Source organism: Carassius carassius, chromosome 12, assembly GCF_963082965.1.
Source record: "Carassius carassius chromosome 12, fCarCar2.1, whole genome shotgun sequence".
Lineage (NCBI taxonomy): Eukaryota > Metazoa > Chordata > Actinopteri > Cypriniformes > Cyprinidae > Carassius > Carassius carassius.
The window spans coordinates 29,656,957-29,673,522 of record NC_081766.1 but is presented as its reverse complement, the minus strand read 5'-3'; the positions used below and the strand labels follow the sequence as shown (position 1 = coordinate 29,673,522).

Below are 16,566 nucleotides of genomic sequence, written 5' to 3'. Positions count from 1 at the left end.
ACCTGTGCCTGAGCTTTTCATGTAGTCGAGAGAAGTCTGTGTATCGTCTAAAAATGTGCCAGCTCTCATCTGGTGCACACTTCATTAAGATCTTGTACACCTGAGAAGTTCGTAAAGAGAATATTATGTCCTCTTTATCACTTAAAACTGCATTTGAATCATCACAGATAATGATGCTGTGCAGTTTTCCAACTGTTTCCATATAAGAATCAAAGTATTGTATTCAACACCATGTGTTTCTTAAAGAGATAGTTCACTCAAAAATGAAACTCACAAGACTTGTGTTCATCTTCCAAACAAGAATGAATATATTTTTTATGTAACTTTAAATGTTTTCTGTTTTCTTGTCAATTCAAAATGTTATAAAAATGATGTAAAAGTAATCCAATTTAGCGATTTAAGAGTTTCTTTATATGAGAAACAGATTTAATTTTGGTTTTTATTCAAATATAAACAATAGATTCATGCAAATTGATTCATATGGGTCACATTTATAATGTTTTTATAAACTTTGTGAAACACCAAAGTTTTGGTTACATGGCCTTTCAGTGGAGACACAGAAATCTCTCAGGTTTCGTAAATAACATCTTCATTTGTGTTCTGAAGCTGAACAAAAGTTCATCATGGTTTTAGAATGACATGATGGTGAGTTCATTTTTGGGTGAACAATGCCTTTTTATTTGTGTTCGTTTTGAAACAAAGGCACCATTTGACTCTAGAGGACACTTGTATGATACTTTTTTGATGCTTTGGTTTCCTTTAAAGTGTGAAGCTGCAGTCCACATTCTTTGTAACTGCATGTATAAAATCAGCCCATTATTCAGAATTTCTGCTTGCGTGTTCCACGCGGAAGATACAAAGACATGCAGATCTAGAACAACATGAGGGCAAGTTAATGACAGATTTTTTTATTTAGGGGTGATCTATCCCCTTTGAGTGCTATACAGTCAAAATATGAACAACAGACAATCTGATACGAATTCATGACAGCAGAGTGAAAAGAACCACAAATAAGTAAAGATTATTTACTTTATTATTTACTGTTATTATTTAATTTTATTTTAGCCATATTTTATTGCAATCATCTGAAACTGTATTACAGAATCATTAAACATCAGAGTATTGGTCTAAGCATCACAAGAAAGTTTTGTGAGGTAGTTAGACCTTTATTTAATGTAGAATTAAAACTTGTCCTTTTTTCCTCCCTGCTGTGTAATGACAACACCATAAAAGCTACCATTTGGCTGCCTTTTGTTTTGCATTTTGTTGATGGAAAGTGGAAAAGTTAGGTGTGGAAAAAAACTGAACACGCGGGATGCATCAGGACACATGTGAAATCCCTCATGTTTTACTGGGAGGCACTAGATGGCGCCATTGACACTTGAGGTGATTATTAAAGGGATAGTTCACCCAAAAAGGAAAATTCATCATCATCATTTACTTGCCCTCATGTCGTTCCAAACCTGTATGAGTTGCTTTCTTATGTTGAACATAAAGGAAGATATTTTGAAGATTGCTGGTAATCAAACAGTTGGTGGTTCCCATTGACTTCCATAGTATTTTTTTTTTCCTATTATGGAAGTCAATGGAAACCACCAACTGTTTGATTACCAGCAATCTTCAAAATATCTTCCTTTATGTTAAGAAAGCAACTCATACAGGTTTGGAACGACATGAGGGCAAGTAAATGATGACAGAATTTTCCTTTTTGGGTGAACTATCCCTTTAAATTCACCAGATGGTAACAAGTTTTAAAAATGCATTTAGTTCAGTCTGTAAATAAACGAGAAAACGCCACTGTGTTACTTCACTTATCCATTCACTTATTCACTTATTGTTTTTTCCAGTTACTTTTGTATGAAATATAAATAGTAATAATAGTAAAAATAATAAATATTATGTATAGTGAAAATAATGTATTACATGAATGACATTCAGAATGTATTTGCTATTTGGTTTGTTTTCAGCTAAATCATTGTTTTGGTGACTTTCATAATTATATATTAATTAATGCAATTGCTAAATCATACCAAGTATAATTAAACAATATCACGAGCAAATAATGTGTTGTTATGATTGCATCACAACTGTGCTGATATTCAGAACAAAATCAGAAATGTGAGTGTGATATTGCTTTTACAACAGTATAAAAATAAATAAATAAATAATACAAGTTCATATTGAGTAAGACATAGTATGGGACTCACTATTTACAGTTACTTTGTCTATTTTTGCTGCACCAACAAAATTAATTCCAAACAATGCAGAATAATTTAACGTTAATGAGTAACAGAAAGAATTGGTTGAATGAATGATTAAATGACTTAATCAGAAAGACAGTCACTTGTCGCCATCTACTGGTGAAACCATGTAACTTGCAGAAAAGTAAGTCCCTTATACACTTATACTTATATACACTTATATTTAGTTACACCCTACAAAGATGGACACTGTCCGGATAAAATAATAATAATAATAAAAAACATTGAAAATCAGTGACATTTATGTCATTAAGTTTTTTAGTTAATGACATAAATAGTGAAAGTGAAAGTGACGTGACATACAGCCAAGTATGGTGACCCATACTCAGAATTTGTGCTCTGCATTTAACCCATCCGAAGTGCACACACACAGAGCAGTGAACACACACACACACACACACACCCGGAGCAGTGGGCAGCCATTTATGCTGCGGCGCCCGGGGAGGAGTTGGGGGTTCAGTGCCTTGCTCAAGGACACCTAAGTCGTGGTATTGAAGGTGGAGAGACCATTATGCCACGACTTCCCCTATATACACACACACACACACACACACACACACACACCAGCCACACACACACACACACACACACAAGATTTCTAATAATATACTTGATTGTTGGTGCCATTATCATAACCATTAACAGAATGAGGAATAATGTTCCTCAGGGCACTTCCCCTCCCATTGTGCCAAGAGCAAATCACTTCAGGTTACCAAGGCAGCCAGCTGCATCCTCTGCATGAGAGCTAATGTTGTTATCATTACTGAACCCAGAACCACTGGCAATGAGAACTCGAGGAGGGAATTCATTTCTATTCCATATCAGCTTTTCAATGATATTTTCAGCAGTTATGTTTTTTTATTTATATATATATATATGCATAAGTTTATTTGTATAGGGACAGTACAAAAAAAACATTATCCCAGTCAAAACTTGAAAATATGTATTGCACATAGAGAGTATGGCAAAAGCTAATTGGCATCTTTCTTTTCTAAAAAAAATAAAAGGCTTTTCTAAAAAAAAAAAAAAAAAAAAAACTACTACTCATAGAATAAAACTACCACAATGTGTCATTCATAGACATTGAAATACGTACCTAAATTATACATATAAGAAGAAAAAAAACTTTTACATTACATTACACTTTTACATACAAAAATTATTACATTTAAATATGCGTGCAGTTCTGGTTTATTATAAACCACCGCTTTACCTTCAATGTAAAGGACTTAATTTCAAGTATTGCCTTAAAATCATTTGGCACAGGTTCCAGAGTTTGGAGCCCTCAATAGAAAAGGCTCTTTGCCCTTGTGTACAAAATCATTGCATGAATAAAAAGATGAGCTGCCTCATTTGAGATACATTTTCTAATAAGTCTAAAACAATTTAGGTTACTCCTTACTATTTTTGATAGCTTTTTTATATGTTTAAGTTGTGAGTCTAAAACAATACCTAAAAAATTAAGCTCATCTACATCCTCTATTTCTTTATTATTTACTCGAATTATTACTTTTTCTTTTTGCTTTCTATTAGAAAAGCACATAAAGACAGTTTTCTTAGCATTCAGAGTAAGATGATTTTCCTGGAGCCATATAGATATCCTTTCCATTTGTTTATTTAAAACTGCAGCAACCTTGGAAGATGACTTTAGCCAATGTGTAAATTACTGTGTCATCAGCATAAAGCTGACAATCAACATCGGGCAACAACCTGGTAGATCATTTATAAACAAACTAATGTGTAAGTTAGCCTATGTTTGATTAGCCTATTTTTGATTATGTGTAAAAGTAAATATACGCTTAAAAAAAGGGAAAAAAGCCGATATTCACAGTGTTCAGGTCTGGTGAATACACCCCAAAATTGTTATTAAATGTAGCACCCTTCGACACTCGGAAGCTTGTTTTGTTACTTAACGTTACCTGTATTCAGAGAAATCCCGCCACCTGCGACAGGATTGGCTGCAAGTGTTTTAAAATATGTCTGCGATTTGCCAATTAAAATGTCATTCATCTATCCGCAACAAATAATAATCAATTCAAGGGCGGGACTAAAGGGGTTTTATCACTCACACACATACAAACACACACCTACACACACAATCGAAACCCATAACGTTGAGGATTGTAGTGCGACCCACTCACACATTCACATACCTGCGCAATATTTGACTAGCGCACACCCACCACCACGAACACGTTCCGTTACCTTTTAATCTCAGACTGTGGTGGTTTTATATCATTTTGGCGGTAATTTTTCCGTTTGTTTTACGGCGCGATATAAAATGCGTCGTTCGGATTGGGGGCGTGTCTCCGAGCGCGAGCTGTAGGATTTAGCTCTTTTCCATCTGTTATTCAGTGACACTTTTAACAAGGATATTATGACTCCATCATTTAGCAGTCAGACAGATGCACACAAACGCCTATTTCTGGAGTATGTAGTACGTTACGCAGATTAGACCGCTTTTCACAACATGTAGACACATGCGCGATATTTAGTCTCTCTGTGAGGGTTCTCAGCAGTAACAGTGCGCTTTCAGTTCTCCTTTCTACTGAAGCTGAACGGACCCGTCTCATCTCATATTATCCTCAAACATGGAGCACACCGGCTGCGTCAACATCTGCAGTCTCACCAGCACCTTACCGGTGATCCCGTACCGGAAACTAACGGACCTGCACTACCTCAGTAAAGGCGGCTTCGGGACCGTGTTCAGGGCGCAGCACAGCGACTGGCGCACCACGGTGGCGATCAAGTGCTTGAAACTGGATTCACCGGTTGGTGAGAGGTGGGTTCAGTCAGTTTACCTGTGCTGTCTACTTTGCGTATTTATTAGCATAAATGCACGGTTCCTTAACCATTTTCCAAGGTTGTCGGGCTTTTTAATGTGCTGCGATTGTTTCAGTCTGGTAGTTTTACCATAGATGCTGGTTGTTGCAGGTTTTTAGGAAGGGATACAGTGCAAATAAGGTCACTGATTTAAACCATAGTGCGACACTCACGTACACACATGAAGTATGCGGTCAGGCGACATGCTTTGGTTATCTTAATGCAGTTGGGAACTGTATGTTCGAGATGTTTAAATGAAGTTTTAGTCATGCTACCGCTAAAAAGTGAGAATATGATGGACTCGAATGCTCCAGTCTGGACTAGTCACTAGATGCTCTTTCTGGGCAAAAACCGACTGCGAAAGAGTTGAAGGTCAGACGTTTCTAAAATCAGAGAAAACCTGGAAGTGTCATGGAATGTGATTTCCAGGCCTGGAAAAGTCATGTAAACCAGGTAAACATTAAAGACTTACATTTTAAAGTCAGGGAAATGTTTACTTAAAATGAAAGTAGTTCACTTAAAATGTTTCGCCATCATTTACTCGCCCTCATGTTGTTCTAAACTTGAGTGAGTATTTTCTTCTGCTAAACACAAAAGGAGAAATTCAGATTGCATCTATACATTTTCATCTGTATGAGTTGATATTGGATAATTAATGGGAAATTTAGTGAAAATGAGCATCTACGCTTTCATCTATCACTCGGTGATAGTTCACACACACACACACACACACACACACACAATCTGTTGTCATTTCTCACACTTGTCATTCCAAACCCATATGACTTTTCTTCATCTTTGAACAAATTAAAATATTTTTATGGAATTTGACTTTCAAGAAAGGTTAAAAAAAAATCTCACATATTTCATCATAAAAAATATTCATGTCTTTGGAAGATGAATGAAAGTCTTTTAGAACCACATCAGGGTGAGAAATAAGGACCGACTTTTCATTTTTTGATGAACATTTTTTGGTGACTGTATAAAATAACATGAAGGTGTTATAAACGCACTTGTAGCATGTAAAATTATTGATTTTAGTTTGTTGTTTTTTAATTTATTCAGGAAAAAATAATCATTTTAGTATCATACAAATCCAATGATGTGAAAATAATTACCAGCTTATCAGTATTGTCCAGAATTTTTATATAGTTTATTTTAATATTGAATATAATTCCAGTACTCTTTCTAATTCTTATAAAGTTTATACTATTTCTGTGCTGTTTTAATGAGTGGCCTTCAAAAAGGACACAGAAGCGACATAAAAGTGTTGTCATTTATGAACTGTGCCAAGATTGTCAAGATTTCCCATGGAAGAATGGATAATAGAAAAAAAAGCTGTGGGAATCCATTCACTCAATAATTGATATTTCATTGTGGTCTGGTGACAGAAAAAAGAAACTGCAGTCCTTGTCTGATCTTTCACCTTTTTTTTTTTTTTTTACAGGGAAAGGAATTGTTTATTGAAGGAAGCTGAGGTGCTTCACAAAGCTCGATTTAACCAGATCATCCAGATCTTTGGGGTTTGTAATGAGCCCGAGTTCTTCTGCATTGTGACAGAGTACATGACCAATGGATCACTGGATGAGCTTCTACATGAGGTATAACTGTACAAACAGCGTTTCTTTTACATTACATACTTCCTGTTTAGTCTAGTAGTATTAGCGTAATGGACAGTTTCTCTTTCTGCTTTGTGGCACACAGGTTCTTGAGTGTTGACTTCTGTATTTTCTTATTATGTTACAGAAAGATATGTACCCAGTGGTGGCCTGGCCGTTGAGACTGCGTATTCTTTATGAGATCGCTTTAGGAGTAAACTTCCTACACAATATGTCACCACCCCTTCTACACCATGATCTTAAAACTCAGAACATCCTGATGGATGGGGAATACCATGTTAAGGTTTGTGCAGATTTGCTTGAAGATGTCTCCAGGCCCCATTTTATTAGACTTTCACATGTGTGTTTGGATGCATTAGTAGAGATATTTCCTGGAACTTACTAAATGTAAGCAGTCATTGAGTTATTTGAACATCAGGGTGATCAACTATGAATGTTTTTGTTGTCATTTGAGCTGTGTCCATGTTTGTCTGAACGTTATCAATGTTGGTATCTTGTAAGTCTGCTCTTTCATGTTTCTTTCCCAAGTTTGAATATCTTACTCCTATAAAAAGCCTCTTTTTTTCCCTTTTAAATGAACACTCTTGCTATGCCTTAACATGTCTTAATTCGTGTGGATTTAAAAAAAATACCATAATCATTCATTATTTATTCTCTGGAAAGTCTGCAAACATTTAATACTTAAAAGGGATAATTTAACCCTTAAAACCTGTATGGCTTTTTTCTGTAGAACACAAAAGGAGATATTTAGAATAATGTACTGGTGGCTCTTTTACTTGCAATTACAATAGGGACCGGAGCTCTGAAGCTTCAAAATGAGAAGTATAATATATTTTGTTGTAACTTTACAGTGGCCTCTCTGATCTAAAGTGCATCTTGTATGTGTATGTTTATGAATAGATAGCTGATTTTGGCTTATCTAAATGGCGCCAGCTCTCTATCACTAAAGGCTCCGGCTCCAAACCTGCCGAAATGGGAGGCACAGTCATTTATATGCCACCTGAGGAGTACGAACCTTCCAAGAACCGCAGAGCTGATGTCAAATATGACATGTACAGGTCAGTTTCTGTAGATTTTATAAAGCTTCCAGTTTTGACCGGATGAGTGGACTTCCTTCTGAGTTTCATATTATTTCTACTACAGGCTTTTAAAGTACTGCTCTTTCAGTTCCTGTATTTTTCGGGGGGCATCCCCTTGAGACGTTCAGCTGTCCTTATTTCACCATGGCCCTAGTCTGTTGCTGACTCAGCAAAATTCCACTCTTAATTTATCTTCAGAGTTCATATGGCGAGCTTGGAAATGTCTGGGAATTTTAAAAGTGATTTCAAGGCCTGGAAAAGTCAGGAAAAATTTTTCTAGTTATTCTTATCTCTAAAATATTTGATTGGCTAGAAATCTATAAAAGCCTTATCCAAGTTACAAGTGAATGGAAAAGCCAATGAAATTAATTGATTAACAGATGTGCAAACCCTTTGATTGGGAGGGAGGAATATAGCAGTACAGGATGTTTAGAATTATGGGTGGATTTATATAATACTTCACCAATTTTTCAGAACAAAGAGAGAGGCTGGGAAACAGAAAAACATTACCGAAAAAACATTAACCAGTTTCTGGGTTTAATCATATCTCACCAAAACCGCTCATGAAAGAGGGCTTTATTTTGTTCTTTCACTGCTGTGGTCCAAAAAGAGAAGTGATTTAGAAAGTAAATGTCAACTTGCCAAAATATCTGAGGTTTTGTGATCTTAGTCAGAGGGCATGTTGAAATTATTTCACTGATAGGAAAGTGAGTTTTGTCTCCAAAAGGGGGATTGCCAGATTTGGACGTAGAGACTCATCTGTTCTGTGTTTCCTCTTTCAGTTACGCCATCATCATGTGGGAAGTGCTTTCAAGACGGATACCATTTGAAGGTAGGGTCCATTGGCTGATCATGAATTATAGAAAGAGTACCAATGGGTTCCATGACAGTCACCTAGTTCATATGTCTTATGTTACATTCTGAGTGCTCTTGAAAGTGGCCCAAATGTATGTGAACATCGGAAACGATGAACAAAGCGTTTTTTCAATTTTCGCATACATTTAAACATAACCAAACTTCAAAAATAAGGACAATTTGACCTTATATCTTCTCATTTCTTATAACAACATACAGAATCGTAAATAAAAAGAGGACAACCCATCTCCAGTAACACAGATGAATCAGTAGCTTCAGTGTTAATCAGGGCACATATTCATGAAAATTCTTAGTTGCAAAATTCCTAAAAAAACATGGGTGTTTCCCGTTAGAATTAAAGAGAGCATCCTTGTTAAGATAAAAGTTATTCAAAAATAAATCTTAATTGTTAGGAGTAGTGTTGGGCGAGCTGCTCCATAGTCATATCGTCCTATCGTCAGCCTGTGAGATCGCCAATACATGATACTACAATATAATTACAATAATTATAATACTTACATTTCCTCAGTTATGCAAACAGCTGCTACAGAAAATGAGCAAAGAACATCATCGCTGACTTCAGTCTAGCGCGAGTTTATGAACTTTAAAAATCAGTCCTGTTATAATCGGTGAAGATATCTACACTCTGTTGGATAAATCTTATATTATAATTATAATCTCTTATACAACGGTGTCGTGTCTCAACTGAACATCTCTGATTGGCCATTGCATTCATAAAGTCAACGGAATCGCGTGTGATTGGTTATAATGCGCAACACTGTAAACACGCGGAAAAATAAATATGATGGAACAAGTAAGCCCTAAAATTAATTAGATAGTATTACTAGCCTAATAATAATAATAATTGTCTTGTTATTGTCAAAGCCTGTCACAACCAATCACAGTCTTCAAAAGAATGCATCATACCTAGCAACAGGGTCAAACCCCGCCTCCTCACTAAGATGAAAGTTTTTGTCTTTTCATTGTTCAGAGCTGTTCTCAGATTAGTTCCTAGTTAGAAATCTGTAAGATATATTAGAAGCTCTCTGAGAGGATTCTGTGAAGCTTTAAGAATATCAGCCAGGATCCTTTCAGTGACTCTAGTGATTATGCCATACTTAGACAATTCACTAAAATGTTCTCGAAACAGTTGCTCTAATAATGAATGTGTAAATCAGTCTGCTTTAAATCTGTCAGTCTAGCACTTGCCAGTACTGATATAGGCCTATAAACTAAACTTCTCTTATTCACCATTAAAATAATGCATGTCTGTGATTGGTTACAGTATGAAATGCCAAGTAAAATACCAAAACCAAATTTTCATGAAGTTATAAAGACCTTTTTTGACATGGATGTAATACTGTACTGAAATACTCTTAAAGTTTTCCCTGCTTATTCTATTCAGTACAAAACATACAGATCAAACACCAGGCTTTGTTAAAGTTAACTAAAACCTTAAATTCAGTTACTTCAAATAAAACGGTGACTGAAAAAAAAAAATAATAATCTGATTTTATTTCAGCTAGTTCAGCTCACTTTAGTTTGGGGGCCAGTTCTCACTATTAACTAACTATTAACCAAGACTTTTGCCTTAATAAACTCCTAATTGACTGCTTATTAATAGAATAGTAGTTGTTACGTTTAGGTATGGAATTAGGCATGGTGAATTAAGGGATCTAGAATGTGATCATGCAGAATAAGGCATTAATATGTGGTTTATAAGTACTAATTAACAGGCGAAATGCTAGAATGCTGTGCAACTAGCTAAAAGTAAGAACTGGTCCCTAAACTAAAGTGTGTTAACAGCAAAGTTTTTAATGTTCATTTAGTTTAACTTGATATACTAAAATATTTAAGCTAAAACTGAAAATTAAACAAATAAATAAAAATTATATATACATAATTTGAAAAAAAAAAAAAAAAAACTTAACAATTAAAATGAAAACTAAAATATAAAAATAAAAGCTAATTCAAAGTAACCAAAGTAGCACAGCAACCAGTGAAGTTAGATTCATTGTGCAGCCTTACTCAACACTAAGCACATTTTGCTGTGTCATGTTTTTGATGCATAAAAAAAAAAAAAAACTCCTGACACAGATTTCCTCTCATGGTCACTTCCTCCTCCGTTTCATAAATTGCAGCCATTTGTCTATCCAGGCAACATTCCTCCATTCTACGTCACTGTCCTCTTGTTGTTTCTGTGAGCAGAAGCCACCAATCCCATGCAGATCATGTTCAGTGTTCTCCGAGGATCTCGACCCGACACAGGCCTGGACTGTCTGCCAGCAGAAATTCCCAGTCGAGAGACCCTCATTAAACTCATGACCAGCGGCTGGACCGCTACCCCAAATGAACGGCCCTCCTTTCTCAGTGAGTGTCAGCCTGATCCCCACCCTTGACCTTTCCCCTGCTTTTCACAATTCCTCTGAATGTGTTTACTTCATGCTGTCACATTCCAATATGGTGACCTTTTCTTGTGGATCGTTAAATATTGTAATTGTTTAACCACAATTCTGTCATTCGTCCTTACTGGCAATTATGCTGTTACTGACAAGTAAAAACGTTGAGTCATTAAAAGTTAAGTTTTCTCATGATGATTTCTGTTTTGCAAACCCTGCAACAGATCAGGGGAATGAGGAAATGAGTGTGAATAGACAGAGAGAGCAGTGGGGTCATCTTCATCCAGAGTTGTCGTCTCTTTCTTTTGAGAGACAGTTACCTTGTACACGGTGCACTTTCAGATTTAAAAACTTTGCAGGATGTTTTCATTCATTTAGAGGTGTGTTATACACTGGATGAAAGGTAATATTCAAAAATCTGTAATAGGGGCTCTTTAATGTACCAGATATGCTTAAGAAAATCACTGATTACTGATGTATTTTAGATTGTAAATAAAACCCGAGCATACCTTGAGCTTGTGTTAACCACAAACCTTATTTCAGGCATTTAACCAAAAACCCATTCAGAAAACTTTCAGGGAATTCCAACTGGAAGTCTTTTACAGTAGTTTTACAGTAGTGTTTTGAGATATGAGCAACTAAACAAACCCTGTTTATTCTGATGACAGATTGAGCAAGAGGGCATGATGTATGTGTAAACATGACTGATGACCATACATACATTTTGAATATATATTTTTATTCAATTATTTTGAAGCTTAATAGCTGCTTTGTCTGTACTGTACAGATTGTCTTATTGACCTGGAGCCCATGCTGAGAAGATTTGATGAGATTAATTTCTTGGAAGCAGTGTTGGAAGTGAAACGAACAAAGGTAACTATGCATGGATGAACTATTGTTTTAATTCCCATTTTTGTCTAGATTTAGTTAGTGGAATTCGTTTAATTGTGTATTCTTACTGTAAAGTAAAAAACTATCAAAAGTATTGTAATTTTTGTGCCGCCTTTCCCTTAGTATATGAGGCCATCAAGCTGCTGCTCATCATCTCAAACAAATGGGAAACTAATCAAAGAAAAGATTGTGAAGGAGCAAAACATCCCTTGGCCAGTAAGTTACTATGGTTTTTTAAATATAAGTCCTGGGCTGTTGATGATTCAGCATTTAATCAGAGATGAGAATGGTCTGACGGGTGTCTTAATTTTCTTGTTCATGTTACAGGACAACAGTTCCACATCTGGATCAGGATCCTGCTCTTCCCACGAAGCAGAAATATCCCATCCGGGCTGCCTTACCATATCCAATCCCTCTCAAGGCAGGACTCATTTCTTCTAAAAGCGATAGATCACCCAAAAATTAGTTCTGCCAACACTTACTCACCGTCATATTGTTCACTACTTGACTTAATTTCTTCCACAAAAACAAATTTGCTGGAATTGCTGTATGAGGAAATTCATAGTAAGGCTTTTCACGCTTGAAATAGTTAACTCTGGGTAAGCAGAATCCTGGGTTAGTTTGTTTCACATTTCTCACTACTCATTCTTTAACCTGGTATATTATTATTTGTATTTATAAGCTTGTTTCACACTGTAAGTTCAGTACCACTTTATTTTAAGGTGTCCTTTTTACACGTTACATGTACTTATTATTATAATAACAATTAATTATCCATAATTACATGAAAGTAACCCTAACCATATAGTACATGTACATGTAGTTCAAAAGACAAATGTAGATAAAATGTTGGGGCAATGTCATCACATGCACCTAATCTATTCTTATTTCCATCTGGTCTTTGGATTCTTTTAACTGGTTCGTTTATTGGTTCTGTTCTACATCATCAGGTGTGTCAGGTGCTCAGGCTGGTCCGCAGGCATCATTAATATCCCTTCCGCTTGATCCTCCAAAACCTCTTGTGGACCACTGCTCTCGGAACAACCTCAGCCCTGAATACCAGACGGCACAGCATGTGTCCGACCTCAACATACCTTTCAACCCGCATGCGTCACAGAGTGAAAGTGACCTGCCTCTTCCCATACAACCCCTCACGCTGCAGCCACATCCACAAGGTAACCTGTTAGTCATACCTTGAACAGGAACAAAGCATCTGTAAGGTCTTTTTAAAAGTTGCTGTCAACTTTTGGCATCCTTGATTCAGGCTCTCCTTAATGTGCTCTTGACTTTCCTTGCAGATTTTGTCACAGCATTGGACACTCAAGGTCCGGTAGCTCGCTGGATTGCTGCCCGAAGGGAGGATGTGGTGCGGCAGATGACGGAGGCGTGTCTCAATCAGAGTTTAGATGCTCTGTTGTCCCGTGAGCTGCTGATGCGCGAGGACTATGAACTGGTCGTGAACCAACCCACTCGTACCGCCAAAGTGCGGAAGCTTCTAGACACTTGCGAGCGGCACAGCGAGGACTTCTGCCGCGTGGTGGTGCGGAAGCTCCAGGACAACAAACAGATGGGCCTTCAGCCCTACCCCGACCTCAGCACCACCAGCCCTCCGCCTCCACCTTATACTGCCCCCAGCGCCCCCTTCCTCTCCAACTCATTTAACAACACACGACTCTTCTGACCTTCTCCCAACTCCCAATCACTGCTCTTGAACCAGAGCTCTGTGGGTCCTTCTCTCAGTTAAGGATGGTTCCTGTTCACATGCTCTTACGTTTGTGCTGCTTGGCCGAAACTTTGTGTGCCTGGACAAGTGCTTTTGCCCCTGTGGTTAAGGTGTTGGTGCCTATGACACACAACTTTAATGGTTGCACTGTACAAGACAGATTTCGGTCAAATAGCCACTTGGCTTGTTATGACTTCTGAGCTATACTCGTTGTTGGCGTAAGCCTAAATCCTTGATGACAGGGACGCCAATTTAAGCAGTACAGTGGTTTGACATCGCCACGTTTAAACCTTTATTCCAGTCATCAAAAGAATCTGGTTGCTGCTACTTGGAAAAGCAGTGAAACGCATAATCAATCAATTCTATCCTGTCAATTTGCACTTTCCATGTCAGCGGATTTAGTAAAATAGAAGACTTGAGGTAAAGTTTAAAGACACACCTTCCTGTAATGGCACGAAACATCCAGATTACTGCACAGTTGCATGTCTGGACTTGATGAAAGCTCATGTGAATCAGTTTTGTTCTTCTTCTTTATAAACCAGTTTTTTTCCCACACTGCACTCAGAGTCTGTTGGTTGTTTCACTATAGGTCAGGGTTGGTGGACGTTTTGCAGTAGTCCTTTTGTCAGGGTAGATGCAGTTAAGTCTGTGATGATACGTTGAAAATTACAGTGTATTCAATGGGTTCTTCACTAGAAAAGTCAACAAATACATCTTGAGAATTAGACATGACTTTGAAAATTATGACAACCCCAGCTTTTGAACAGATGGAATGTTGCATACTGTATATTCTGGCCCATTTGCTTTACTTAATGAGAAGTCCATTAAATAAAGTGCAAAATAAAGTCCATTGGCACACCAGTGGTTCAGTGGTTTGGCCATTAAGGGAAACTTCACCTAAAATGAAAGTATTGTCGTCGTCATCATCCTCATGTCATTCCAAACCTATAAGACTTTCTTTCTTTTAAAAAATGTTTTTGTCAGTGGGGTCCAGTGTCCAGTTTTGTTTGGACCCCATTTACTTTTATAGAAATGCCAAGAAGTTAGCTTTGGCATGTTTGGATTTTTGTGGTCTATTGAAGAATTTGTAGAATTTATTTTTTTATTTTTATTTTTTTGCCCAGCTGCCAATGGAACAAACCAAGCTCCCTGCCTCTCTGGGTTTTCCATTGAGCCAATCAGATGTGTCATTCTTTCCTTGTGTTTATTTTTTTCTTTCGGTACAGTGACTACTGTAGCATCCTGTTAGTGAGCAATATTAGACAGCACATTGGATGAAGCTGACTCATTCCAGGCTGAATTGGTTGGTACACTGGAGTCTACAATGATAGAACTCACACAAACTGGCTGAGACCAACTTTACACACCAGCCTTTTCTTCTCTGTCATGTTTTTGAAGTTCTCAAATGGCATGTCAATCAAATGCATTAACTCAATAAATAAGATAATCAGAGACCCTGTTAATTAAACCATATGTGGCCCAGAGTTGTTCACACTTCAGCCTAGATAAGTTACTCTTCGTAAATGTGTGCCATCTACCGTATGTAGCCTAGTTTGCACTGGTTATCACTGGCTCCAGATGTAGCAGCAGACAGAGCACAGTTTACAGCACTTTTAAACCATAAAATAGACTCTAGCATGAAGCAACAGTATGAAATATTCCGATGTTTACATCACATCTGAATAGATTTTAAGAAATGCTACTGGGAAGATGCTTTTTTTTTAAGAAACAAAGAGTAGTGACTCTTTGCTACTGTTTATACATCCGTTGCCAGTTTAGACCAGTTTTCTGCCATGTAATTTAAAAAACTAAACCAAAGGGAATGAGTTAGCACTGTCAATATTCTACTGATCCTCAAGCAGAAGACAAATAGAAATTCATGCTGAATGGAATTTGTGCTGATGGTTTGGTCTTTTTTTGCTTGACCCATGAGCCAATCATATGCTTGTTGATAATATGAAGCGTTCGGTGAGTGTTTTGCTGTTTTCCAGTGTTTTCAGGCATTGAATTCCTGTGCTGGTGGGGTTGCATGATTCTTTGCTGTAGACTTCCCCTCTGTTCAAACAGACATTGTTTTAGAGGCCTTATTGTTACAGAAGTGATGTATTTTCATTAGAGTGATTACATTTGTCCCCTGGAATGTCCTGAAATTGTTTTTTTTTTCTTCGCTAAATTGCTCATGCTGTAGTTTTGCTACTTGATTTCGATGCGTGTTGATTGAGCACCACACTGATAAATACGGAACAGAATTCGATTCAAAGTGCGAAACCAGTCTCGCTAAGTTGGTGTTTGATGTTAATGAATCCTTTTCAATACAAGAATCAGATTTGTAGTTGTTATTTACACTTTTTATTACATATTTTTATGTTGACTTTCCATGATTTGGGACCATTTGTGATATAATGGCCTGTTATTTTTTGTATTTATTTAAAGAGTTTCTTAGTGATAATTTACATGCATCTTAAGTATGCATCATGTAATGGGTTGTTGTGTATTTTTCTATGAAGTTTTGCAAATGATAGTGCTGTGCCAATCTGGTGATGCTTCGAGGCTGAATTCATCTTTAGATTATTCCGTGGCTGAATCTACTTTAGCAATCATCTCAGCAATATATCAGACAAATACTGAATTGCTTAATGGGCTTATTAGGTCTGGATACAAAAAGTGTTGTGTTTTTATTCATATCACATTTAAAAATCACCCTGGCTAGGGTTTTATTTTAAATGACTACTACTGATATCAATTTTCAGTTTTTGCCTTGAAGCTCTTAGACTTGACACATAAATGGCTTGTCATCAAAGATTAAATAACAATAATGTATAGCATATGTAGCAGTGTACAAGTAGTGTACATCTGTGCTCTGGTACTATGTGAGGTGCTTCCACAAAAATGTGTGATTAAAATGTGTAGAATTTC

At 36.9% G+C, this 16,566-nt stretch overlaps 1 protein-coding gene across 1 annotated transcript; it reads left to right on the top strand.

The window, feature by feature from the left end:
* Window positions 1–4,337: 4,337 nt before the first annotated feature.
* Window positions 4,338–16,566, top strand: LOC132155197 (receptor-interacting serine/threonine-protein kinase 2-like). Its single transcript, XM_059564058.1, has 11 exons — window positions 4,338–5,043; window positions 6,532–6,685; window positions 6,831–6,986; window positions 7,604–7,761; window positions 8,565–8,614; window positions 10,846–11,007; window positions 11,824–11,909; window positions 12,051–12,143; window positions 12,255–12,348; window positions 12,878–13,102; window positions 13,226–16,566. The coding sequence occupies exons 1-11, from the start codon at window positions 4,853–4,855 to the stop codon at window positions 13,606–13,608; spliced, it is 1,752 nt and encodes a 583-aa protein (XP_059420041.1). The 5' UTR covers window positions 4,338–4,852; the 3' UTR covers window positions 13,609–16,566.